This window comes from Lolium perenne, chromosome 2 (genome assembly GCF_019359855.2).
Source record: "Lolium perenne isolate Kyuss_39 chromosome 2, Kyuss_2.0, whole genome shotgun sequence".
NCBI lineage: Eukaryota > Viridiplantae > Streptophyta > Magnoliopsida > Poales > Poaceae > Lolium > Lolium perenne.
Window position 1 is genome coordinate 148,808,961 of NC_067245.2, and position 27,977 is coordinate 148,836,937.

The following is a 27,977-nucleotide window of genomic DNA, read 5'->3' on the forward strand; positions in this document are numbered from 1 at the left end:
AATACGGTGGCCCTAGCGGCTCATTGGAGTGCCGCGTGCCTCCACACCGCTCCAACGGAGACGTGGCACCCTTGGGTGTGAACTTCGGGATACATCGTCGTCTCCTCGTGCACCGGTTACTTCTCAACCCGAGCTCCTTTACCTATGCGCTTTACATTGTGATATCCCTTATGCTTGTTGTTCCAGGGGAAGACTTGGGTAGGATCAGGTCTTAGATAGGATCTATGAGATCAATTTTTTTGCAAAGACAAAACTTGTTGAAAAAATCTGAAAAAAAATCAGAACACACATCTATGTTATATATGCAACACCAAAAATTTGCAACTTCAAATTCGACATACATTTGGAGAGACAAAAAAGATAAATCTGAGTGTGAATAGTGTGAAATACTACTCAACCAGATCTGACACTATTCACAATAGAATTTGTCTTTTTTGTTTCTCCAAGTGTAGATCAGATTTTAGGCTGAAATTTCTTGGAGTTGTAGATACAACCTATATGCATGCTGTTTATTAATTTCAGATTTTTTCGCCTGTTCAAAGTATGTTTTTTCTGGGTTGATCCTATGATCCTACCTAATGGAGAGATCCTATACAAGTCTCCCCCGTTGTTCCATATCTAGCTTGTTATCACCTTGTTGCTCATCATGCTTAGCATATGTTGTTGGTGCACATAGGCAAACCCTAATTGATAGGCTTTGAGCTAAACAAGTAAACACTAAGTCGTTTTATTTCGCCTTGTTTAGCACTCAAGTAGAAATTTTTATAACCCGCCTATTCACCCCCCACCCCTCTAGGCGACATCCTAGTACATTCATCTCTGAAAGTGAAAAATGCACAAAACAGAGTTTTCCTGTACTGCAGAGTTATAAACCAAATAAAGGGGGTCATTGGTAAATCTCCATAAATCAATGTAAAACATGGTATTATCATCATATATGTTTCAAATATGTGGGAATTCAATATCATAAAGGACAAAGTTAATGTATGCATTTTAGATGCATCAACCATCTCTTCCTCGCTCGTTGCACAAAAAGACCCCATACGAGCTCCTCACGGGAAACAAGCACAATTTCATGTAGTTCCGCATCTTTGGATGCAAGTTCGGAACTGGATCTATATATCGAGGGTATCTTTGTTGGTTATGCAGATGACTCTAACGCCTACAGATACTATAAGAATCCAATGGATGTGTTGAAGTATCTTGTGATGTGAGTTCTTCTAGAACAATGGCTCTCAAGCGAAGCAAGTTGTTCCAAGTGATGTAGGTGATGGAGATTTTTCTCAAATCATCAAGGTAAAGGGGATTTGACATATCTTGCCCATGGAGATCGACGAAATCATTGACCAAGTAAATGATAGAGAAGACTCGAATTCAACTCAAGTGGAGCATAGCTCTACTCAAGTTAAACCATCAAGTGCATCACAAGAGGAGGTAATCACTCAAGAGGAGCCGCATACCGAAGAACAAACACCAAAACCTCAATAAATTGAGCAAGATCTTGACGGAGAACATGAATCCTCTACACCTCAAGATCAAACTCAAGTTGTTGTTCATGGTCGACATCAACCGAGAGGTGATTTTTTTATCATGAAGGAATCATCCGGAAGATCAAGATCCCACAAAGTCTAGTAGATCCAAGTTGGTAAGATCGTCGGAAGCATATCCAAAGAAGTGTTAACTCAGAAACACATAGCTCTACTACTAACTATTTTGTCAACGTCATGCTTTTGTGTCTAGTTTTGAATCACTCAAGATACATGATGCCTTACTTGATCCGGACTAAATGATAGTGATGCAAGCATAACTCAAGTGTTTCATCTGCAATGAAGAACAACCAACTTATTTAGAGTGTATTAACGAGATATGCTACATTGTCTCGACATAAGGGTGTGACCTTACTAACAAACAAACATAGCACACATCATAATTTGTCCAAAGTTTATTTTGTGCCACCGTGTTTTGGAGAGAGATCAAATGAAATATGGTTGCAGCGCACCATCGCACTAGTTCAGTCGATTTTGCGAACCTTTGGAGGGTCTTGGAGATTCTTGTTCTCGTTTTCGTGCAGCAATTGCTTGTATATTGACAAATACGGACTCCGCAATAATTACATAGTTTTGATGAAAAAACAGTGACACAAATTACCCAGAATATATACCGTCAGAACCCCCCAATGATATGGCAGTTTTGCTACAAAACATTCTTAACTCAAAACGAGACTTGTCAAAAACCCAAGCTCAGCAACACAAGTAGTGCTCCCCCCAAGAGCATCGTCGCCATGGCGGGACTCCGCGCTCTGAACGCCGAGCTCGGCGACGCTGCGGGCGGCGGGGACCCCGTGTTGGCGGAGCTCTTTATCGGGCAGGCGTAGTTGCAGCTGCTGGGGTCGACCACCCGGTAAACGCCCTTGCTGTTGAGCAGGTATAAGTCCTTGGCGTTGTCTTCGCCGAAGGAGAAGATGTAGCCTAGCGACGGGAGAGGGCTCTTAGCCGCGACTTCGCACGGGATCGGCGACGTTTTGGAGCAGGCGAAAGTCAGCGGCGTCTGGTTGAACACCCCGCTGTTCTCCGGCGTCTCGAGCCCCGACCACATTGCCTGCGCGTACAGGTCCGAGTAGATGTACCTGCATACATACCATGCAATCAATCAAGAAGAGCATAATCGGTCGCCCATTTCCACCGGCGGTGATGAGATGGAGGTGTGATTCGTTACCTTCCGTTGAGGCAGGGGTCGGTCATGGAGCGGTAGACGTAGCCGCCGGTGATGGAGGCGGAGCCGACGTTGTTGTTGACGCTGTTGTGGGTGTAGCCCATGACTGGCGAGATGGCGTTGATAGAATCGGCAGAGGTGTTCCCGCCGGGGGTGGACAGCGCCGGGTACGGCTGCTGGCCCTCGAACACGCGCCACCCGTAGTTCCCGCCCTTCACCACTAGATCGACCTCCTCGGCCAAAGACTGCAAGCAAATTCACACGGATTTTAACTGTCACGGCGACGTCGGTTTCATCCATATATGCTGGTGAAAGAGAAATGCACCGGGATGGCGAGAAGCTAGGTACCGTTCCGACGTCGGCGCAGAATAAGTTGGAAGGCTTGCCGGAGTCGAAGCTGCAGCGCCATGGGTTCTTGAAGCCGAGGGCGAAGACCTCTGGCGCGAACTCGGGGTCCACGGAGAAGGGGTTGTCCTTGGGGATACCGTAGTTTCCCCAGCCGGGGGTGCTGTTACCACCTGCAGGTAGTACAGTTCGATTATGAATTTTTGCAAAATCTGGTAAATAAATTTGAATTTTGAACCTGATCGACGTGAAGTATCAGCAGTTGCTACCAAAACACAAAGGAAATCCTGACGAACTACAAGATGAAATTTTCCCCTGGCATTGAAACTTTGTAGGTTTGTTGTGTTTATACACCCATGGATTTTGTCGGATATTGTATATATTTTTTCATGGTCAAATGACAAAGGGGAACTGCAGCCTCTCTTCACACTGCACAATTCCTCAGAAGCCGGCTTGTCGGGAGAATTTTGTTTTCTTTTTAGTTCACAGGTCGTATTCTCCATGTTCTTTCTTCGAATTAAAGAACTCAGTGCTTTCGAGAAGAAAACCGAACCTGGTTTCTAACAAAATTTGATTTCATATCGAAGTAGTAGTAAATTGAGTTTCTAGCGTGATTACTTGGCATGTCGTTGACGTCGATCCGAACGATCTTTCCGAGCATGGTCCCCTTGTTCTGCGCGAAGTTCCACGGGTCGCCCACGCTGCCGCCGTCGCCCATCATGAAGTACATGTAGCCGTCGGCCGGGCCGAAGAGGATCTGCCCGCCGTGGTGCGTCGTGAACGGCAGCCCGAGCGTCATGATCCTCTTCGCCTCCGTGGGGTTCGCGGAGGTGGCCTGAGAGGAATAGCAAGCGGCCGCGCATCAGTACACTGCAGTTCGTCGTGCGTACTATATACTACAAGATTTGATCAGCGGGCAGTGTATGTGTATTACCGTCGACGGCGAGCCGGCGGATGAATTGGCGGTGTACTCTGCGATGACGCTCTGGTACTGGCACGGCTGCGCGCCGTTGTCGGCGCCGAGCTTGGACGGGTCGCAGCCGATGTCGGAGTTGCACGCGCACCGGCCGGAGCACGACGCCGACTGCGTCTTGTCGCAGCTGTAGGAGACGAAGAAGCGGCCGTTCTTGGCGAAGTCCGGGTGGAACGCCATGCCGAGGAGGCCGAACTCGTTGTCGAAGTGCACCTCGTCGGTGATGTCCAGGAACGGGTTGGCTACGTCCAGCTCCAGCTGCTTGCCGGAGCCATGCGGCGGCACGGTGGCCAGGAACACCTTGCCGGCCAGGGTACTGAGGAACACGCGGTTGGAGCCGTCCGGGTGCGCCGCCATGTTGATGTACGACCCGTTGCTGACGCGCTCCAGGCACATGCCGTTCACGGGCGGCACGACGCGGGTCGTATTGAACGCCGCGGCCTCGCCGTCGAAGCAGATGGGCTCGCCGCCCAGCGCGCCGCAGAAGTCGCCCTCCGACTGCCACACCTCGGTGAGCTTCGGCGCCGTCGCGCCGCCCTTGGGCGGCTGGAACGGCGACCCCGGGATGGACACGTCCTTGCAGGTGTCCCACACCTCCGCGCAGTACCCTGTAGCCGCGGCCACGCCGCTCACCCGGCTCGCCGCGCCCGTGGAGTTGCACAGCAGCGGCACCGTCCGGGGGGTCTTCTCGACGGTGAACAGCTCGCCGGCGTAGGGGTTGCATCTCTGCGACCACAAGAACCCCCATTGCGTCAGCGGCAGAGCCTGGATCATGGCAAGTCAATCCAGCTGGGAACGAGCAAGAGACCATACCGCGCAGAGGATGGACTTGACGAGGTCGCCGCACGGCGTGCCGGAGATGTTCATGGCGGCGAACTGCTTCTGGACGGCAGCGTCGTCAGTCGCGTTGCAGCAGGCCGTGCCGCTGTAGCCGCAGAAGGAGAGGGACCCGTTGACCGCCCGCGGGAACGCTGGTGGACATGATCGAAATCAGAAACAGGTATCGGAGAAACGACCAACAGAAAATGGAAGAAGTGGACGGCATACTCGAGTCCATGCACAATTGCGCGCATTGGCCATCCCGGACAGCGAGGATGAGGACAACGGCGGCGAGGAAGAGCGTCGCGGTCGCCATGGACCTCATTGTGCCTCAGGAAGGGGATGTGAGAGGTTGCTTAGGAGCTGAAATGGTGGGCTACTAGTACGACTTTATGGAGTCCGGAGAAGCAAGGCGTTGACCAAGGGTTGGGGTTAGCAACTCACCACATGCCAGACAATGACAATTATGTGCATACTAAATCATGTGAGATGAACATTAGCATATTACTTCTATACTCTAATGATGGATAAGAAAAACTCAGAAATCGCACGGAGCAGAGGAGACAAATGTACCTGTTTGGATTGTGAAAGCGACACGGTGAAAGTGATCTCTAATTGTCAACGGTGATGGCCAACACCTAGCACGGAGGTTGTATTTGAGACTCCTTCAAAACGGCCAACTTTGCATCCCATGGTCAGTTATGCAAATGTTGATTTTTCTGTTGGGATGTTGATTTGCAATTAATTTCTATAAAAATAAATTGTTCTGTTTCGGTGAGACCCGGGACGATGCCAATCTATATGCCGAGTTTTTTGGCGGTGGATTGGTCAGTTTCCAATCAACTATTTAGGCATTCTGATTCATTTTTGGAGGCTTGCAATGCAAATGTTAAATGGAAGCATGTCGAGTAGAGACTGCAAAAGCGTCTATGTAACTGGAGAGGCAAATTACTATCTCTTGGCACAAAAGATTGATTCTCATTGATTCAGTACTTACAAATATGATATTGTATATGACATCCTTCTTCCAGTTGCCTGAAGGAATCTTCTACCGTCTAGATTATTTCAGATCAAGACTCTTTTGTCAAGGAGATAGTGAGACAAACAAATACTGGCTTACAAAATAGAGTGTGGTTTGCCGCCCAAAAAATCAACGAGGGCTTGGTGTTCATGACTTTGAGGTTAAGAATAGAGCTCTTCTGGTAAAATGGCTGGCTAAGCTACTCACCAAAGATGTCAGGTGTTTTGGAAGCCTGGGGATGCACACTCATGGTTTGGCCTTATGGCAACGAAAAAGTATTTCTTCTCATATGGTTCCTTCTCCATTAAGGATGGATCTGAGATAAGGTTTTGGGAGGATAAGTAGTTAGGAAATACCACCCTCCGCAAATAATATTCGGCTATGTATAATATTGTGCGTCACAAAAGTGAAACCTTGGCTAAGGTATTAGGATCCTCTCCACCTAATGTGACGTTCATAAGAGATCTTGTTGGGCCTTGGCTAAGGTATTGGGATCCTCCCCACCTAGTGCGACGTTCATAAGAGATCTTGTTGGGCCTCGGCTTGCATCTTGGAATGCCTTGCTTCAGCGTTTGGCTTTTATCCATATAACACAAGGGGCAAACCAGTTTCGTTGTAACCTAAATGAGAATGGAAAATTCTTAGTACATTCTATGTACAAAGCACTATCCAGCCTATTGAGCTGGTGGTTAATAATAAGTTAATTTGGAAGATGAAGATACATTGAAAACGAAGGCTTTCGTGTGGTATCTTCGCCGATGGGTTATTCTTACTAAAGACAACCTTGCAAAGCGAAATTGGCAAGAAAGTAAAAAAATGTGTTTTTTGTTGTCACGATGAGACAATAAAACAATTGTTCTTCCAATGCCATTTTGCTAAATCTATATAGTTAATTATCAAATAGGTTCTACCTTATATCCTCCACGTAGTGTTGCCAGTATTTTCGGCAATTGGCTGAATGGGGTGGATCATAGTTTCAAAATACTATTAGAGTGGGATTGCTTGCCGGTATTTGGTCGCTTTAGCTTATTGAAATGACATGGTTTTTTACTATAAAAATTCATATCTTATGCACGTAATCTACCGATGCCCTAATTTGCTATGTTCATTGTTTTCTCTCCGGCGTAAGGAGAATCGCGACCTCTTTATGGAGGTATCTACACGGTTGGATGACATGGCGAGGGAGTTTATTATTCAACATGGGTGGCAACATAATCTTAGGATTGGACCCCTGCCGCCTTAGGAGTCTATACTATTTCATGCTGGTATTATCTGTCCAGTCTTTTTGGGGTTTTGTTTTCAAACTTTGGTCGTGGAACGGTTGTGTGCATCTCAATTCAGAGGTCGGGTGTAATGCTTGTGACTATTATGTAACAAAGTGTCCTTTATCGAAAAAGAATGTTGATTTGCAACTCATAGGATGTTTTTTTCGATAAAGGGAATGTATTAATATCAAGAGATACCAATTACACCCAGCCTCTGCAACAACGCACCACCCTAATGGCACTACGGATGCACACAGCCAAAAAACGAAAAGAAAACTAAGAAACAAAGGTCATGCTACAGTATCTCAGGCCTAACAACAGCAATACATCCACCACCATGACAACACTTGAAATACAGACTCTTCAAAAAACGACGTCTCCAAGACGGGAACAGTGTTCAAACGCCGTCGTCGCCCGAACAAAGATCTTGGGTTTTCACCCTGAAGATAGTCCCCGCTCTCAAAACAATGCCTCCACCAAGGTCATTGCCAACTCATAGGATGTATGGATGGCGATGAATATCCGACAATTTTGGAGTTGAATGAACTCTAAGTAAATTACACTAAGAATTAGCAAAGCCGTAATTGATGCCCAGGCTCAAGATTTCGCATTTTCGGATAAAGATGATTCGAGCATATCAGCATGTCCAGACATATATTGTCCTTCTTCAAGACAGAGCAAAAGGGCACATAGATGTGGCGAAGGAGGGCTAGTAGGTCATGGTTTCAGGCGGAAGCTGGTCTGGATGCCCTAGAGTATGGTGTTCGTCGGTGTGTTCGATGTCGTGCACGTCACTTAGATCTTGAGGTGTGTGTTCTTCACCACCAATGTCAGAGTAGTCTGACCCTACTCTGCTTCACGACTTTGGTCTCTCTCCCCTCCAGCAATGAAGGCGCTTATGGCGCAATATTATTGTGCTTCGTAAAGCGTCTCCTGTGCTCCTCGAAGAACCTTCCATTGTCATCATGTCCCCTTTTATGCGGCTCACACAAATGAAGCCAACTCGGTGGAGGACTGACAGAGGAATCATATGTTTGGTGTATTGGTTTGTTCAGTGGTGCCCCTATTTGTCGTTTCCGGCGATGGCCTGCTTTTCTCCTAATTAACTGAGCAACTATTTCTTCTATATAGAAATGTAGTAACTTTTCCCTTTTGATGTGTTACTAAAAAAACATGATATGTCAGACTTCATGCACTAGCCAACACAACAAAAAGTATGAGCTGCTAGAAAGGACTAGTGTAATCTACTTATACATTTCAACATCCCCACTCAGGTGTGACGAGAGAGACAAGTCAACAAGTGTAGAGACTCGAATGTAGGCTCAATAGGTCTTGTACGTGAACCATGACTCAGAGGTATTGCTCCAGAGACCTATACGTGAAAACCAAGGGGCAACAACAATTTGAAGATAAATTGCAAAATCCAAGACTCAGGACTCGATACCCTTGGTTTTGATACCATGTCAAACTTCATGCACTAGCCAATGCAACCAAAGGTCCAAAGTTTCGATAAAAAGGCTAGTGCAATCCACTTATAAATTTCAACAATACTGTTTACGAACGTCCAGATCTCGCGAGAGATTGATCTGCAAGAAAGAGTTGACCTGGAGACAGTGGTTACTTAAGATATACCTCATGTTTTGCTTCTTTTGGCAGTTCTTATGCTTGTTCACATGTAAAATATGTGGCCCCAAGGTGATGCTGAAGTCAAAGAGGATTAAAAATATATAGTTTCTCTTGGCTCTATATGGATGAAATGGGGAGTTGACTAGAAAAATTGCAGTTTATGGTGTACAAAAATTGCCGTTGATTGTATACAAAACTGGCAGTTGTTTAATTGCGTTGTGTTGAACTTATTTTAATTGTACCAGCTCGATGCTTTAGTAAAAATCTACAGCAGAAAACAGCCGCACAAATATATAAAAAAAAGTTAAGTCAAATGATAAGATGGGCAAAAGTGGATTAGAGAAATATGATTATCAATATCCATCGCAGTGCCAAACATAGCGTTAAAGAATGGGAAATGTGGCATCTTGTTTGTGGCGAAACCCGAGAACAGATGGTGTTGTCTAGCTGCACGCCTGCAACAAGATTCTTCTGAACTTGGAGTTCCAGAGTCAGCAGCAATCCAGTTTTGATCACTCAGTAGGGGTTAAAGCTGAAGTTTTACTGATTATTGTCATAGCTGAATAGCTGATAGTGGTGGATCACAAATGACAGTATGTTGTTATGCTTATATGCATGTTTATTATATTACCAAGTCGCAACCAATGTACGAGTCATTTTCGTTGGCGTATTAGAGTTAATTGCAATCAATTAGATACTGAACATTTGCTACCTCAGGTAAATATTTCATACGGTATAGTTTTTTCAATAATGATAACTGCCTGAGCAAGGCAAGATATGACAGCTCTGACTTTTACAGAACCTGGCCGGCAAACGAAGCTCCTCACTCATTCGACATACCTGATCATTTATACATAAAAAAGAACAGGGTGCACGTTAGGAGAAATCGGGTGTGGACCATGGAACAAAATAGCGCGCTATTTCGACGCTCATAGCACGCTATAGCGTTTTTAGACAGCTCACGCTACATCATTTCGGCGCTATAGCGTGCTATAGAGCGCTATTAGCACGCTAATAGCATATTTTTCAGCCAACGCTATTTTGTTATAGCGCGCTATTTTTTTTCTTGGTGTGGACACAACTAATTGCCAAGAATGAAGAATCTACACATGTTTATATCAGCGTCAATGTGTCATCACATACTTGCACCCTTTTCGGGTTCAAATGTCCAGTTCACAATTGACAAAAGTATATTCGTCCTTACAGATTTATACTTCGCTGAGAAATCTGCAGAATCTTCCACTAATCCGTTAATGAAAAAGAACACTAAAAATCCTACTCTTTGGGCGAGTGGAATTTATAATATTCGCAGTTAATACATGGTGCCAAACTACAAAGGGTCATAAGTCTATGACCAGTCCAGCCCCGATTTTATATGCAAAAAAGGGGCTTATTTGAGTTAAGCTCTACAAAAATACTACTGCTATATTTAAATAACTTAGACAGGCAAGCATAAAATAGTTATCCAGCTCTGATACAAGAAAAGATGGAGATGTGTGAACCTTCTCTTCATTTGTCAATAACAGCACTCTTCTAGCTATGCTTTTTTGAAGTGCAAGTTTTGAGAATGTCTTGTTTGAGGCAAATAAGAATCGCTTGATTGCTAGAAGAATTTCCAAAAAGGAAAATAGAGACATGAAGTACTTGCCTACTTGCTGTTTGTAGGCAATTCTCATGATGATTTTGTTTCATTTGCCATGGTCCACTGGTGTGTATACTATTGTTTGCACCAGATAAGTGTTTCGTTGACATGTCTAAGTTCATTTCATATGGGCTGCATACAGTATTTTTTAAGTTAGTCATCACTTGACTAGCCTGGTATGGAGTTCAGTGTATTGTTTCTCCCTTGCATAGTGTTTAGGGAACCATGGAATATTTCCGTTACTCGCGGCTGAACTGAAGTCAAAGTGCTTTACGAAATGTGCATTAAGCTTAAATAATCCAAACACTAATAATGCAGGTAAAAAATAAGGGCAACGGTGATGTGCAAATATAGCATGAGAAGTCAACCACTCAGATGCAATACGGCTTTGCTGTCTGGTACTACGGTCTGTACCCAATCCGACGAGAGTACAGTTTGTATATACTACTATAGTCTAGTTAGACTACTTATACTGGGGGTAACATATGTGGTAACATCAGATGTCTCAAGGCATTTTGGTGATGTGACATGACAATAAAAGAAGAAAGAGAGTGAGGTGATAACTATCTATGTTACCATAACATTACACATCCCAAAGCAATATGAGTCTACAACATAATTAATGACATATTACACGAAACCATATCTAAGTTACTACCCACTATGAAGATAGTAACTTAGACTAGTAACATGACATATGTTACTAGACTAAATTACTCTCCACTATGAGCAGCATTATAATAGGAAGTAACATAGAGCATTAATACACATATATTATGTGGTAACGTGGTATCATGCAAATTCATATTAATTAGATTATAGACTCATCTTGGGAGTACGAACACATCTCGACATGTCACATAAATGGCTATGCGGTATTAGGTTGGTCATACTGCATAGTATCATATACTAGTATCATGCATATGATACTTGTCTATGATATTATCTCTATAGTGGGTGGTATTATAGTGTAGTGTCATAAACTTGTAAATTTATTATTTTGTAGAATCCCAATATAAATCTATGTACAAAATCTATTTGGTATTTACTTTTCTCGTAACGTGTGCTATGATACAGTATCTACCTATGTTACTCTAATCCTATCTCACCTCATTAATTAGATGCCACGTCATTATTTCTGTGGGCCTAGGATGCATGGTATTATCTATGATACTAGCACTATGGTCAGCCTTATACGTGGGTGCATGTTAGACTAGTCATAATGTACATTAGTATCATGTCTATGATACTAATTTATGTTACCACCTCTACAATGCATAGTATCATGAGGTAGTATTATAGTACCACCATATTTAATACTTTGTAGAATCTCAATGCAAATTTATGTTCATGATGTGTTTCTCACTAAATTTTCTAGTTTTACGTGCTATAATACGATATCTACCTATTATACTTCCTCTCTCATAGTTTATTAGACATGTGCATACCTCTAGGTTGCAAATTTGATCAAGTTAGCATTACTTATATGTTATATAAATTATATCATTAGAAAGTTTAGATGTTCTATTTTTTAATAATATAATTTTTACATTATATAATTTAAATTATATAGATCAAATTGGCGATCTAGAGATATGGGAAAGACTAGTAAACTGAGACGGGGGAGTACTACTATCACTTCTCTCCTCATTAATTGATGTGCCACATTAAAATTTTGCCAACATGACATACATGATACTACTATGATACTCCCATTGTGGTTACTCATGGAGTAGTTTTATTATCTTATTTACTCCCGGCAGTCTTATCACTGTTTTGGTCAACTAAGAGCATCTCCAGTCGTGTCCCCCAAAGCGATTTGGGGCGCGCCGGACAAAAAAACGTTTCGAGCCGCGTTCCCCAAAGTCGTTTTTTGTCCGGCGCGGCCCGATACGGTGTTCGGCGCCTCGAGCCCGTCCCCGCCCCACAGGGGACGCTCCGGACACGCCGGACACAACGAAAAGCGAGGCGAAGCGGCGCAGGCCCGACGCGTCAGCGGCTCGGAAGCCTAAAACCCCATCGCCTACCTTTGGTCAAGCGACGTTAATGACGTCCCTGCTTTCCCAGGCGACGCAGGGACGCGTCTCGTCGTGCATGGCCGCTGATAGGGCAAAGGTGTCCGATCTTTCGATGAGATGGGGATAAATCGATTTGTTGGTGGAGTTCGTGCTTGACGATCCGACTACACGTGCAAAGCTCGTGCGCCAATGCAATCGCTAGGACAATCTCCGGGAGTTACTGATCTTGCGGGAGCACGATCAGCCTGACCAGCAAGGGTCTTAATTCCTACCTGAAATCGAGAACAAGTAAGAACTAAAGATGCAATCAGAATATTGCGAATAGAGATGAAAGCTTGATTGATAATGGTGGGATTCCGAATAGTCGGTCTTGTTCTGGGCGTTGGCCTCAAAAGAATTACACGAAGTTGCAGCAATTGGCTAACTTTTAATCTAATCAAAATCCGAGTTCTAATGACGGCTACAGAGGGATATATATGGGGGAAGTGAAGGGATTTTCGTCCAACCAGCTAGGGTTGGCCAAAAACACCCCTAAATGGGCCTTCCTCCACTTATATGGCCTCTTAAAATCCCCTAAAATACCTAATCCGAAAATACATGGGCCTGGCCCATTAAATAAGGTGACGCAGCACCAAAACTAACTCTTTGGACGAATTTTATGATGGAGTAACTTGTATAATTCATCCAAGCATCATTGCTTCACTATGGTGGCTTCAATGTTCTGAAATCCTCGCTTGCAACGCCATCCTGAATCCTTGCAGGTCTGCTGCCATCTCCATGCATGTTCCTAATCTAATGCTTGGCGTCCATGCTAGATCCATTCCTAAATAATATAAATACATTTGATTTAGGCAGCATCATATTCTCATATATATTAGGAAGGATTCCTAATAACGAATGTACCTGAGATGTGGTTGTAGGAGTATTGGTTGTATCTATCATAGAGATGTCCTCATCATCCTCCCCTACTTGAATTGAAGTCGTCCTCGACGTAGTCTCATCTTTTTCACCAAGATATACCTTCAAATCAGAGGTTGGGATGTCCTCATCATCCTCCCTTTCTTGAAAGAAAAGTCATCCTCGGCGATGTTTATTCTGTAAACATGCTAACAAAAAAGACAAGGTATATGCATGGTATATGTATATGTCATCCGTTTTAACAGCTCTCTCATGTTTCCCATTTAACTTTGTACATATACCAGTATTGTAGTAGTTTAGAAGATCATTAGTCCCCATTACACATGTATCACAACTCAGTTTGCAGATATAAGTGAAGCACATATTGACTCCTTTCAAATTATAATGCTCATCATTAAACCATCCCAAAGTTGGTAAACCAAAATGTAAGGTCTCAAATTTACTAGCCACGTCATGTTGAATGAAACAATTTTGCAGCAAGTTATTTGGCATAGAATGAATACCAACATTGGAGGTCATATCAAAATGAGAAAGCATATATACAAATTCAGTTTTATAGGAACTAGCAGAATCATCACACATGACGCAAATCCTATGCACCATGAAAATATCCGCTATGTCATAACACCCAACCAAATTAAAAGTAAAATCAGGGGCATAAACACTGTTTAAACATTTTAATTCAGCAATCTTGTTTCTAGCATGTGACAAGGATATAGGTGGATCCATCACAACAGAAAATAAAGAATTAGCATGAGAAATCTTAGCCAACACTTTATTGTTCATAACCAGTTTTATATGATCCATACTAGAGTCAACTTTCAAGTCACAAGGTGCATTATCAGGAGCAAAAATTTCAGTTTGTACACTCATAGATATGGAAGAATTAACTTGTACAGTAGGTGTACTCAACATAGTTGGTATATCATTTACACAAGTTCCTAACACATGGTCATCCTTGGAAACAAAAGTCTCCGTTGGTACACTCATATCAATAGAGGAACGAAAAACAGCACATGGTACACACAAATCTGTAGGTCTATCATAACTAGAGTCAACCAAAAGATTGCTAGTCATATCAATGATAATTTTAGTGGTTTGATCACATGGTACTTGCAAATCAGTATTATGATCCTCTAATATAGGCGGTGTGGCCAAATCATCAGTGAACTCCACACATGGTATATTCATATGAACATGGTAGTTACCAATTTCAAGTGGATTAACAAAACTAGGAAGCATCTCCAATGGTTGATCATGAGACTGTTTCAAAGCGACAACTCTATCCTCAATCAACTCATTAGACAAATCATCACATGACATATGTAGATCATCATGGTGTTCATCAGTCACAAGTGGAAGGGCAAAATCAGTACCTTTATTTTTACCTTGTGGCTCCAACGTAGCAGATGTTCGCATCGACGTGTCACAAGTCCGTGTCTGGGTGACTCGCACAATAATATTCATGCGTGGAACGTTGGATGAAACAACCGGTGCTAGTGTGCATGACTTGAAGGAGTTGGAATGATCCAACGTTTTCTCATGTATGTGTTTCTCAAAAGCACAAGCTCGAACATATATACCAATAGTAGAATGAGGAATATACTTAAACATAACCTTAATATCAGGGTTCAAGCCGTTGAAAAATATGTTTCTAGTACTTTCCTCAAATTCCTTTATATCACAACGGTACATGTAAAATTTAAATTCCTGATAGTAAACGTGTACGGTGTTACTACCTTGTTCTAACCGTTTAAGTTTGCGGAGCATTTCACGTTGATGAGAAAGAGGCACAAATTTACGTCTCAAAACAGATTTTAAATCTACCCAAGTAGTAGGCGTATTATCAACATTTTCTTTATAATTCCAGTCCCACCAAATGGAAGCCAAACCCGTAAAAACTCTAGCAGCAGTTCTAACTTTCTCATGTTCAGTAAAATCATGGCATCCAAAAATATTGTCAACCTCAAACTCCCAATCAAAATAAGCATCTGTATTATATCTACCCTCATAAACTGGTAAGGATATAACCTGATCATGATCTCCTGTAAATGGTTGCACATGCATCTCCGTAGTCGTCATGGTACTCGGGTCGATGGTGTGGTCCTCAATTCCTGTCATGGTTAGTACCCAAAAAGCACAAATGCATATGCCTACAAACTACAGAATATGGTGGTTCACACGCAATTCGTCAAGCAAAATACAAAGCTCTTACAAGTTCTTACCAAACAGGAGGAAGGTGATATGGCAACCAACAAGGATCAGCTTCCCCCCGAGATTGCACAAAGCGATTACCAGGTGTCGACATAAAGCACGTGGAGAAATCTGTGGAGCTCTGGGAAGGCAAAGTATAGTGATATGGTGGCACAGTAATCAAATCAGCGATGCAAATTGAGTAAATGCTCAACGAAGGTACTGTGCTGGTCCTAGGCTAGATCGTATTAGAGACGCGAGCCTAAATCACCAACGAGATCACAATGCGGCACAAGATGCAAGAGGCAGCGAAACTGGTACTGGAGGATAGAGGCACCTACGGTAAGGCCGCAAGTTTTTTTTCTTTTTGACTCAACTTGGCGCTAGACCCTAGAGGTCTCTATGGTAGGGCGCCCAATTTTTTTTTTTTTTTTTTAGGATCAGACTTGGCGCATGACCATAGAGGTCTCTATGGTAGGGCGCCCAGAATTTTTTTTTCTTTTTTGGATCAGACTTGGCGCATGACCATAGAGGTCTCTATGGTAGGGCGCCCAGAAATTTTCGGATTTTTTTTTTTTTTGCAGCTAGACTGCTATCAGAATTCCGACGGAAAACGCGAAATTGACCAAGAAAACGGATCTAAAACCCGAAAAAACTCTGAAACGAAGATCAAAAAAGACCCTATGATGATGGGAACCAAAGGGGCTCAACAAAGAGTTGATGGCAGATGTGGCGGAAGTATATGGTGGCGGTGATATGGCGAGGACTGCAAGCGGAGGTGGTGCGGCGGCGACGTGACTACTATGACCAGAACTCGAAACTCTAACGACTCTAGACGCTAAGACCAGCACGCGACACAACGATTGCAGACAAAGACTCAAAAAGCAAAAACTGAAAAGATCATGCAATGGCTTGGCAGGGGCTATGGGACGGATGATCTAAACCTAATATATTTTTGTGGGGCTTTTTCTGGGTTATAGGTAAAACAAATCTACACTAGGAAAACTGTAAATCTCACCGAGCAACCTGAAATCTGATACCACTTGATAGGGCAAAGGTGTCCGATCTTTCGATGAGATGGGGATAAATCGATTTGTTGGTGGAGTTCGTGCTTGACGATCCGACTACACGTGCAAAGCTCGTGCGCCAATGCAATCGCTAGGACAATCTCCGGGAGTTACTGATCTTGCGGGAGCACGATCAGCTTGACCAGCAAGGGTCTTAATTCCTACCTGAAATCGAGAACAAGTAAGAACTAAAGATGCAATCAGAATATTGCGAATAGAGATGAAAGCTTGATTGATAATGGTGGGATTTCGAATAGTCGGTCTTGTTCTGGGCGTTGGCCTCAAAAGAAGTACACGAAGTTGCAGCAATTGGCTAACTTTTAATCTAATCAAAATCCGAGTTCTAATGACGGCTACAGAGGGATATATATGTGGGAAGTGAAGGGATTTTCGTCCAACCAGCTAGGGTTGGCCAAAAACACCCCTAAATGGGCCTTCCTCCACTTATATGGCCTCTTAAAATCCCCTAAAATACCTAATCCGAAAATACATGGGTCTGGCCCATTAAATAAGGTGACGCAGCACCAAAACTAACTCTTTGGACGAATTTTATGATGGAGTAACTTGTATAATTCATCCAAGCATCATTGCTTCACTATGGTGGCTTCAATGTTCTGAAATCCTCGCTTGCAACGCCATCCTGAATCCTTGCAGGTCTGCTGCCATCTCCATGCACGTTCCTAATCTAATGCTTGGCGTCTATGCTAGATCCATTCCTAAATAATATAAATACATTTGATTTAGGCAGCATCATATTCTCATATATATTAGGAAGGATTCCTAGTAACGAATGTACCTGAGATGTGGTTGTAGGAGTATTGGTTGTATCTATCATAGAGATGTCCTCATCAGCCGCGTGGCCGTCCGCGCCGGCGTTATTGCGTGCAACTACCCGCTGCCGCCGATGTACATTAAGATGCCATGCCGTTCGTCCCAATCTCTCACCGCTCCCAAACCTTCTCCTCGCCGCCCCCAGATCTTCTCCTTGTCGTTCCAAGCAATGTCGTCCTCGTCCGCCTGAAAGATCGTCGCGGCGAACGGCTTCGGCCGCGGCAGCCTAACCGTGAAGGAGGCATGGGCGCTATACCACGCGGGATATCCCGTCCCACCGGACATGTGCCTGCCAAGCAGCGGCGGCTGGAAGATGGCCGTGAACGGCATTGGCATCCCGCCGCCGCTGAAGCCGGACACGGAGCAATGGAAGGAAGGCATCAGGGCCAAGCAGGCTCAACTCGACGCCGAGGAGCGGGCGGATCCAACCTGGGCGGCCAAGAACAACGACAACTGGTGGGCCACCTACTTCAAGGCAAAGTACGACATGGAGATGCACAGCACCACCGGCCTCATCGCGGACCGAACAGCTGGAACATGGAGGGGCGCCTCCTGTTCTGGGGCGTTCCGGGGCGCACCCTGGAGAGCGTCATCCACGGCATCCGCAACGGCGCTCTAAGATTGGAGACGCCGTCCTCACCGCCACCATCTCCCGCAGCGCAATGGCAGCCGAGGAGGACACTCGTCCTCCTCGAACTCTTCCTCCTCAGGACCGGCCCGATCGACGCCGTCCTCGTCGTACCGCTCGGCGCCCTACACCGTCCGCAATCGCGTGGTGAAGGAGGAGCCCGTGACGCCGGTCAATCTGAGGCGCGGCGGCAGCGGCAGCGCTAGCCGGCGGCAGCAAGAGAGGCGCGGCGGCGCCATCCTCATCCCGAAGCCGGAGGTGAAGAAGGAGACGAAGGAAGCGTCGCAGGCGGCGCTGCTGGCGGAGTACGAGCGGCAGCAGCGGCTCATCGCCAGCAGCGACGACCCCGAGGACTGCCCAGGGCTGCGAGCGGCGTGCTTGGCATCGATGAACGACAAGGACGCCTGGAGGGGCGACCTCGACACGGCGATCGCCATGTCCATCGGTGACTCCGGCAAGCCGCTCGTGGACCTCACCGACGACGACGAGGCAGGACCAAGCTGCCTGGTGAAGGACGAGCCCGTCGACGAGCCCGACGAGCAGGAGGTCGTCACCGATGACATGTACAACTTCCAGCAGTACTACAACGCCTCCGGCCGCCGCAAGTACTTCTAGATTAGATTTAGTTTAAATTTGGTCGAATCTCGTTCGAATCTATGTAATATATGCCAAGTTTGGATGAATTTAATTGAATCTCGCTCAAGTTTAAAATTTCCGAAATTTTGTTTGGACTGGGGAACAACGTCCCAAACGCGGTACGAACAAAACGCGTCCCCCAAACGCTCGATCCAGATCGCTTTGGGGATGGTTTGGGGACGCGACTGGAGATACTCTAGGGCTTAATGATCAGCCGTTTATTCGGATTCCCGGAGGCCTAGTTGTACTGATTTAAGTGAGAAAATCTTCTCTCCGATACTCTGTCGATTCGAAAGTCAACCCAGCTCTGTCGGGGATCCTCCGGATATGATGGGCTTACCAACGGCGTGGCAGAGGAGACACTGCCAGCGTGGAGTGGCTCGCCGAGGATTTGGTCTGGCGGAGTTTCTAGACGGTTTAAGCTTTGTGTTTGTGATTTCTTCGACGTTTTTTTTCTCTCTGCTAACAAGCAGATCATATGATCCCTGTGAAATGTGAATCTCCTGCCTTCTCCGGAGTTTCTGCTCTGCCGACCAGGACAAACAATGCCAGCGGCAGATTCCTCCAGTAAGCTGGAAACTCCGGCTTCTTCGTGCTAAGAGGATAGGTTTGCACGACGTCAAGAAACAACGAACCAGCAGCCACCGCCCATGGACATGCCAGACATCAGGAGGCTTCGTCGTGCGACGCATGAAACGTTGTGGTCTCAGTTGCGAACATACAATTACAACATTCCAAAAGGTTTCTTTAGCACACAAGATTAAACATTCAGCGCCTCTTCAATTCAAATGATTGTTTATTACTCCCTCCCATTCCGTACGAGATTTAGTACAAAGTTAGAACTACTTTGTACTAAACCCTTAACACTTATTATGGATCAGATGGAGTAGAAACTTTGAGAATTAAAACATTAGGAATTTTTATCCTATGTTTGTTGCGTTGGATTAAGTCACAAGGGATTTTTTTCCCCTGAAGCATTCATTTACGCTAGCTTCATACAAAATTTTGCACCCACTCAACCCTCTTGATTTATTTTACTATTTCTATGACGCAATAAAACATATCTTACCTGTGCATCTTTAGTATCCTACAGATATCAACTTCCAGCCTGTATTTCAAAAATTAAAGCTACAGATACAGGTATATCCGTAAGCCACGCACAAAGCTGTTACATGCTCACAAACAGCTAATGCTCGTTTTCCACACTATGATGCAAAATAAATATGGTTGCATAAGATCAAGTTGCCTTAATAATTCATCCAAGTAGTGTTCCCCACGACTGGCCTTATTTGAATCTGTCCAGGGCAATAATTAGACGTATAACTGGGAGGATATTGTTGCTCTATTGGCTAGAGCGACAAATCAAGTGTTTTAAGTGCTTCAATGAGTTCCATACAGTTGTGTTGCGCAACAGGAATAACAAGATTTGCTGACGATGACTGTTTCCCCCATTCTAACTGGAATAGATCTAAAATGTTTATTCGTGGGGAAAACATAAATGGTTTCCAAGATTGTAGCACGGAAGGCTATTCATGAGCCGCGATGCAAAGAACAGGCTCGCCTTCAGGCTCAGGTTTATGACTCAACAGCTGAGTGTCCTCAGGGAAAAGGGACTTGATGCTGAGCTAATCATCGAGAGCACCCAGTTGCTTCATATCTTCCAGGAACGCCATGTAGGAGTCATCAATACTTTGTGGCTTAGAAGCTGAGGGCGAAGGCTGGGCCACAGATCTTATTGGGGCTACTGAAGGCTTCGGAGCTGAATATGTTGGTGCTGATGGCTGCTGCTGCGCCTTTGGTTTTGGTTTGGGGAGAGCAGATTCTCTCTTAATTCGAAGTGATGCAGGAACCTGTAACAAAAAATAATTTGAGTTTTTGGTGCAACACACACAGAAAGCTATTTAATTATAATGGAACTAGTTATTGCGAAACACTGAAAGGGCAACATTTTAGCCCAATTTATACTGGGTGAACTGCTCAAACTGGAGTGCCGGTACCGAATTTATCAGTTCTTAATACTACTACCTCCAATCCGACTTAATCGACGCAGAACATTACCTAGGTACAAGCTAATGTTGCCTCCGCTCCACGTTGATTTAATCGGAACGGAGGGAGTATATATTAGGACACCATGATAATCATTTGAAATGACCAACAAGGTAACAAGCATTTTCTGTATATTGATCAGTTCAGGAATGTGGATGCTGTAAACTAGTACTCCCTCCGTCCCAAAATGTAAGGCGCCTAAGCTTTAGCCAAAAGTCAACATCTTCTAAGTTTGACCAAGTTTATACGAAAAAATATGAATATCAACTATATCAAATGGACATTTTGAGAAACTATACTTTCTGGTGAATCTATTGATATTGATTTGGACATATAAATTTGGTCAAACTTAATATATGTTGACTTTTGACTAAAGCTTAGGCACCTTACATTTTGGGATGGAGGAGTACTACAAAAGGCGATATGCATAGAAGCAGTCTTAATTAGAGGCACGAGATAAATAAAATATATGGTGAAGGGGGAGGGCGGTGGGGTACATAAAAGTTGGTGGCGCAAAGGTCCCATAAGAAAACTTGTGTATCAAATCATTGCCGTTGTCCGAAAAAAAACTTGCCGTCACCCGCAGACAAAAAAAACTTGCCATCATCCGCAGACAAAAAAGATAAATCAGATATATGGGGGAGAGGAAGGGCATCTCCATGGGGAGCTACCAAATCCCTACCACCATCCGCGCACGAAAAAAACAGCCCCGCCCCCTATCTCTCCCTCTCCCCCTCCTGGCGCAGCCCTCCCCGAGCTCTGTCGCCTTCCTTTCTGCCAAATCCAGCCGCCCTCCCCCGAACCCCGAAGGCGGCGGCTCACTCACTGCTGACCTCCCCAACAAGCTCGTCTCCGACGACCCGCCTTCCTCCTCGCCGAATTCTGCCCCACTGTTCGGCCCTCGAGGAGCCCGAGTCAGAGGTGGCTGGGGCACTTTCCGTCTCAGCGTTCACAGGTGCCAAAAAATACCATTTTGTTTGCTGCTAGTTAGCTATATATGTGTTTGCAATGTTTAATTTTTCTCTATAATTTGCAGTGTTTAATTTATGACAATTTGCAATGTCTAAATTTATACGTCAATGTCCAATATCAAATTCATGTGTCAATGTGCACTTTTTAGGATTTTTCAAAAATAATCAAATTCAAAATTAAGTTATACCATTTAAAAAATCAATATTTTGCTGAATTTATATGTTCCAATATTTATCTGACTTAATTTTGTTGAATCAATATGTAGTTGTTAAATGGAATTGAACAAATGGTAGGTGTCCCTTGGGGGTGGGTAATTGTCCAGACTACCAAATGAACAGATGGTCTCCATTTGTAGTCTACTATCCGAGATACCATTCAAAAACTTTCCCGTCTGAAGCAACATCTCATTAACATGTTATACATATCATATTTGCTTAACAATAAAGTGGTAGTCTGGAGTTAAATCCTAGGAGTGCGATAATTGGCCACCTACCAAATTGCCCACTGGACTACAAAATGGACAAATGGTCTCCATTTGTAGTCTACTATCCGATATACCCTTAAAAAACTTGCACGTCTGAAGCAACATCTCATTAACATGTTATACAGGCCATATTTGCTTAATAATAAAGTGGTAATCTGGAGTTAAATCCTATTATTCGATTGCAACATATTCTAAATTGTTTCTTTCTTGGAGAGCTGTTTCCCAACTCGTTAGTAAATGGCGAGTACAACAATGATCAAAACTCAAAATTGAGAAGGCAAAACAAATTATTTGCTGTATGAGGTTAGTGCGCTATCAGTGCTTTCTTGGTGTGTACCTCAAACCATCTGTAAATGGTGGTACAACAAAATCAAAAATCAAAAATCAAACTGAAAAGGCGAAGTGTATTATGTGCTGCATAAGGTCAGTGCGGCTATGTTATATGTGCTTACTTGGAATGACATACCCGAGCCTTAGTTAATAATTGCATGCTACACAGTTTAAACTTTCTTGTTTTTTAGTAATATATTTCAGGCAATAATCAATCAATAACATTGACACAGTAAGTTAGTAACCAGAGTAAAAAACACATACCATAGCTGTTAGCTCAGGAGTATGTTGTGCTAATGGTCTCTTCACAACTGTTGAGGCAGCTGATTTGACATACGATGGCTGCTGAGGTAACTGTGGCCTTGGACCAAAGGCAGCAAATTCTTCTGATTGAATAGGGGGTCCTGGAAAAAATGGAGGCCTAAACATTGGTGGCGGACCAGGAAGTACACCAAAGGGTGCCATTGGCATTTGAGCTGGAGGTAATCCTGGAGGAGGAGGTGGAGGAGGCCTGGCAGCAACACCAGGAGGCATAAATGGTGGCCTTGAATCTGGTGGTGGTGGAGGTGGAGGAAATCTGACCGTTCCTGGAGTTAGCATATCAGATTGTGTTGGAGGCATCATTGGAGGTCTTGGAGGCATAGGTGGCAACTGCAATGGATGTGGTGGAGGTGGCGGTAAGACCCTTGAAATTTTGGCATCTTCCTTCACTATAGGAGCATCCCTGGCAATATTATCAGTAGCCTGCATTTCATTTGAGTTTGGTGGTAACCTAGGGGGAGGTGGCGGTGGAGGTAGCACAACTGGGGCCTGCAAAAAGAAATCATTCAGAGGAAGTCGTAACAGGAACTAGCATCCAAACAATAAACCAAACATGAAGACCGATTTGGTAAATAAACATTAACAGTGAGGATTTCAAGAGAATACAGAATCTGTAAAGTGAACTGGAAGTGGCACCTGTGCAGAATCTGCCGAGGTTGCACCCTCTCCAACAGATTGTTTACTAGTAAGCTCATTTGCACCAGGTAGAGGTGGTGGTTGCAAAGGCCTCTGTGGTGGAGGTGGAGGTGGTGGCAGTAATGTATGACCTAGCACAACAGGTTCTCTGGGAGGTGCACCGGGAGGAGGTGGGGGTGGCGGAGGTAAGCCTGGTGCTGCTGCATCGCCAGCAGGCATAGGTGGGGGAGGGGGCGGTGGGGGTAAAGGTAAAGGAGCCGACGGATCTGCAAGTTCCGAAGAGGCTGGCAGTGGAGGGGGCGGCGGCGGAGGTGGCATGGTGGAAGGACCTGCTTCTTCAGATTCTGTCATCGAAGATGAAGGCCCAGCACCGGACGAGGAAGGCAGTGGAATCCTTGGTCCTATGGTAAGTCAAGAAACAAAAACTAAGAAATCCAAGGGGGTTCTTTTAAGCAAAAAGTACGGAATGTCTAACAAGGAAATATGCTTAGTAAAAGTTATGCTGACCTATGGATGATTTGTACATAGGAGGTTTGCCAGGAGGTGGTGCCCCAGATGGATTCAAGGTTGGATGATAGTAAACAGAATCCTGCAAATGCAAACCTAGTTAGTATATATTCTGAACATGCTGTAACACATATGGATGGTGTTATGAAGAACTGTAAATAACATACCTCAGGCATAGGGTTTTTCGCTCTGTCTTCCTCGTCTGCTGCAGGCCGCCTCTTTGGTGGTCCTAGATGGCTGATGCAAAATGAAATAAAATTCAATAAACAAGAATGATTGCATGGAAATTTAATAGCAAAAGAAAAAAAGAAATCTCACCTGAACATAACTGGTTGCTCACCCTTTTCTTTCATTTTGTCTTCGTATTCCTGGAAGAGATATGAAAAAAGGAATGAGCTACCATGTGGCCATAATAGTAATGAACTAATGATACCATATCCCATCGAGAAGTTCCATAGAACAATATCAATTGAAAGATCCAAACAGACTTACTAGCACATTAAAAAAACACTATTGCTCCTACTCATCAATAGGCTATAAGTGATAACAGTCTTCTGTAAGATTGCACAACATAGTTGATACAGATGATTCCATACGGTATGATCCTTTCTAGTTCCATCTCTCCAACTGTTATCAAAACCGACAATTTCTTGGGAAACAAATAGCTATATATAGTATCATAGTTCACTAACAGCATTGGACATTTAACTGAAATCCTCCAAATATCATGTTCCTAAATCCTGATGAACTCTGAACTTTTTTTTCTTTCCTTCTGGTAAATCCATTGGATGGCCTCCTGCTTTTCCTCTTTAAAATAATGTGCTAGAGATTGTAAAGAAGAAAAGATATCCAACAGTAATGTGCTGCCTACTATTGCCCTATGTATTGGATAGACTAAAAATATATTCAGACCACATTAAAAAGAAGTGAACACAGTTTTCCCAAAACAAAAGGTTCAACATATCTGAAGAAATTAAAGTACCTTTCTTTTCTTCACAACAAGATTATAAGTATCCTCAAGCTGTCTTTTCTTATGTTTCCTAGCCTTATCCAGAGCACCATCAGCCTCTGCATCAACCAAATACTAATTTGGTCAGTGAGAAACACAAACTAGGTAAAACAGACAACAATCTTGTAATTACACCTACAGCGCGACTAAAAGATGTGATGGCTTTAATATCAAACTGTAAAATTGATATATATATATATATCCAAATAATACAAAAACTGGCATGATAACGTGACGAGGTTAATATATACATTTGATTTGATGAACATCGAGCCAAGCACTCAAGAATGCACTGCTTGCATTTACAATGCTAAAATCACGATTGGTCATAAAATTGAGAATATTAGGCCTCGAACAAACAAAGCTTATATTGTGTAACAGTGCAAGTAAATGATCATCAAAAATCTACATAAGAAGAAAAGATGTCAAAAAAATTAATTATTCAAGATGGTAGTGTTTAAAAAATGAGCTGTTTCTAATGCATTGATCTAAATCCAGGTGTGTGAATTAACCTAAAAAAATATAATGCAATATACTTACTCATCTTTTCCAATTTGTCAATCTGATCCTTTATTGCATCTGGGTCCTTTTTGAGAATACCAACCTCCCGTACCTTCTTCCTTTCTTTTTTGTTCTGCAGGGCCAAGAAAATGACAAAGTCTGAGAGAAATAAAGATGGATAAAACTAATTGGTAACAGATTAAATAAATTACTAAGGTAGAATATTTTAACATTAGTCTGATGCGAAACTGAGGTTAAAAAGACAATATGATCGACAAAAAAAAAATGCTAAGAATACATGAGGAGAGATACACATTTCCAGGCCAAAATGATGCGCACTAAGAATTGTGATATCTGCATATGCAAGAGTCCAACAGCACAGACCAATCGCAGCAACTAGGTAGATCACTTTGACGAACGACATTGCTCCTGAAGTGACCATCTGTACAGAAACTTGTGTGCTTCGCAAAGAAGAAATGTAGCAAAGACGTTCGACCAAACTGCTAGGTGATAGTTACATCAGATATCAGGACAACTAACAGTTTCTGGTCAAGACTGTGCAACAAATAAAAATACTGGTGTGCTCACCAATTTCTGCTATCCATTCAGTGGGCATAGCACGAAAAATCTAAGTAGTTGTTTTGGTTATCTTCTGTATTCAAGCTCGTCGACTGAAATATATCTAGTAGTAATGTTCATGAAAACATATTTGTTGCATCCAAAATTGCCACCATCGAACTGCCAAATTGTACCAAAATAACGACTAGTTTGCTAGTAGGTGATAGTATCTCAATCGACCGTAACTAGGGAAGGAGGATCCCAATTTCCGATCAGACGAATCAAGCTTAGGTAGTCACTGCTGAGTTTCCATAGCAGATAGCCCTCACCCGCGGAACAGAAGAACAAACGAAACGAATCGAGCTAGCGGATGCCATCGCAGCTACGCATGAGGCCAGTTGAGCTGCCCGCCCGTCCGTGGGGCGGAAACCCTAGGTTTGGAGACTCACCCGCTTGAGCTCCTTCCTCCGCTGCTGCTTGCGGAAGGCGTCGGTGGGGTTCATGACCTTCCCACCCTTGGTGGTCTTCATCTTTTCCCCCTCCCCCTCGCCCTCCGGCGACGGAACGAGCGAGCGGCGGCGGCGGCGGTGGATTTAGCAGAGAGAAGGGAAGGGGGGGACGTCGCGGCGAACGTCGTCAGGATGGGATTGGGGTCGATGTAGCCTTACTTGCGTCGGTTCCGACCCATGACATGACCTGGTTGGACGACCTGTGGGGGGTGCGGCGTACGGCGCCTGACCCTCGCCCGTTTTATTTTCCTTTTGTCAAGTTTTAAAAAGTTCTGATTTCGAATTAATGTTAAAATTGTTCGAGTCAAGGACACATGCAGCCGCCGCCTCAACCCTAGCCGCCTCCAGTTCATCCTCCTCCATAGATCGGTTTCTCCTCCACCGGTCGACTTCGTCGGTGTCGCGAGGAATGGGGAACCCGATCTATGCGTGGAGTTTCCAATAAAAATATTGTTTTCATTAGATTATGTTAGGATTTTGGTAGCCGCCTTCTTGTTGTTTCCCTTAATGGAGATGGCATCGTCTGCAATAAGTGATCTTCGGTCTTTCGTTCGGTGACCAGATCTTCTTCCCGGCGTCAATGGTGGTGTTGAACGATTACAATTTTCTAGGTATGGACCTTCAGATCTTGCTTCGCCAGATCGATTTTGGATCCTGTGTCGTTGTTGCCGCGGGGAGGATTATCCTCGCAGTTCTTGTCCCAGCTGCTACGTCCTCAACAATGGTGATTCGTACTCTCCGCTCCCCATCGATGACGACAAAGCTAGTCGGTTGTTATTCTCTGACATACTGGTGTTGGTACTCTTGCTGATGTTGAATGACTGCTTTAATGGTTGCGTGCGTGCACGCAACATTGGCATTGCGGCTCAAAAAATTACGGGAGAACTTTCGTCAGTATTTACATGTCTATGGTTCGTTATCTATCTTTGGCTGCCTTCAGAAGAGTACAAGATTGTGTTCTCGAAGAAGAAAAAATTGAAGACCTCGAAGATTTGTTACTATATTTTAGATTTTATGTGGCACCCCCGGGATCAGGGTTAGACAAATACTAGATCTTCGTCTGACATAAGTCTAACCTAGAGCTCGAGAGACTACAGTGAGAGAATCGGTAACAAAACAGTGACTCTACGACTCAAAAAGGTAATACAAACTCATAGCTGAGCGAAGAACCAAAGCATTACAAGCAGAGGTCACTGACCTGACATACATCAATCAACGGAAGCGAAGTTATGCTATTAGACATAGCAAGATAGCAAATGGCCTAAGAGGCCAGGAGCATAACGGCGACGTCCCAACCCATAGATTCGAGGCTGCCACCTGGGAACCCCAAGCTACTCGTCGTTGTCGACATAGAAACCACCATCTGTTGGAGCAACTTTGTCTGAAACAAAACCATGCAAAGCTGAGTAC

General features: G+C 44.0%; 2 protein-coding genes across 2 annotated transcripts; both read right to left on the minus strand.

Moving 5' to 3' along the window:
- Positions 1-1,983: 1,983 nt before the first annotated feature.
- LOC127321905 (HIPL1 protein) lies at positions 1,984-5,226 on the minus strand. The gene is made up of 7 exons (XM_051350861.2): positions 5,078-5,226; positions 4,844-5,001; positions 3,992-4,756; positions 3,676-3,892; positions 3,061-3,230; positions 2,716-2,957; positions 1,984-2,626 (listed from the first exon to the last, which is right to left on the minus strand). The coding sequence occupies exons 1-7, from the start codon at positions 5,172-5,174 to the stop codon at positions 2,227-2,229; spliced, it is 2,049 nt and encodes a 682-aa protein (XP_051206821.1). The 5' UTR covers positions 5,175-5,226; the 3' UTR covers positions 1,984-2,226.
- Positions 5,227-19,918: 14,692 nt separating this feature from the next.
- On the minus strand, positions 19,919-26,729 carry LOC127322025 (protein EARLY FLOWERING 5). Its single transcript, XM_051350971.2, has 9 exons — positions 26,508-26,729; positions 25,540-25,633; positions 24,973-25,058; positions 24,309-24,358; positions 24,158-24,227; positions 23,991-24,072; positions 23,484-23,884; positions 22,791-23,336; positions 19,919-20,544 (listed from the first exon to the last, which is right to left on the minus strand). Exons 1-9 carry the CDS (start codon positions 26,586-26,588, stop codon positions 20,320-20,322), a joined length of 1,635 nt encoding a protein of 544 aa, XP_051206931.1. The 5' UTR covers positions 26,589-26,729; the 3' UTR covers positions 19,919-20,319.
- Positions 26,730-27,977: the final 1,248 nt, after the last annotated feature.

What these genes read in the sequence shown, in the direction of transcription:
- LOC127321905 (XM_051350861.2), bottom strand. Translation starts at nt 5,174, where the DNA reads ATGAGGTCCATGGCGACCGCGACGCTCTTCCTCGCCGCCGTTGTCCTC. An exon ending in GCAATTGTGCATGGACTCGA is followed by an intron (nt 5,002 to 5,077) that starts GTATGCCGTCCA and finishes CATGTCCACCAG; the next exon opens with CGTTCCCGCGGGCGGTCAAC. An exon ending in CCGCCGGCTCGCCGTCGACG is followed by an intron (nt 3,893 to 3,991) that starts GTAATACACATA and finishes TATTCCTCTCAG; the next exon opens with GCCACCTCCGCGAACCCCAC.
- LOC127322025 (XM_051350971.2), bottom strand. Translation starts at nt 26,588, where the DNA reads ATGAAGACCACCAAGGGTGGGAAGGTCATGAACCCCACCGACGCCTTC. An exon ending in TTGTTGTGAAGAAAAGAAAG is followed by an intron (nt 24,359 to 24,972) that starts GTACTTTAATTT and finishes TATCTCTTCCAG; the next exon opens with GAATACGAAGACAAAATGAA. An exon ending in CTCCTGAGCTAACAGCTATG is followed by an intron (nt 20,545 to 22,790) that starts GTATGTGTTTTT and finishes TTTTTGTTACAG; the next exon opens with GTTCCTGCATCACTTCGAAT.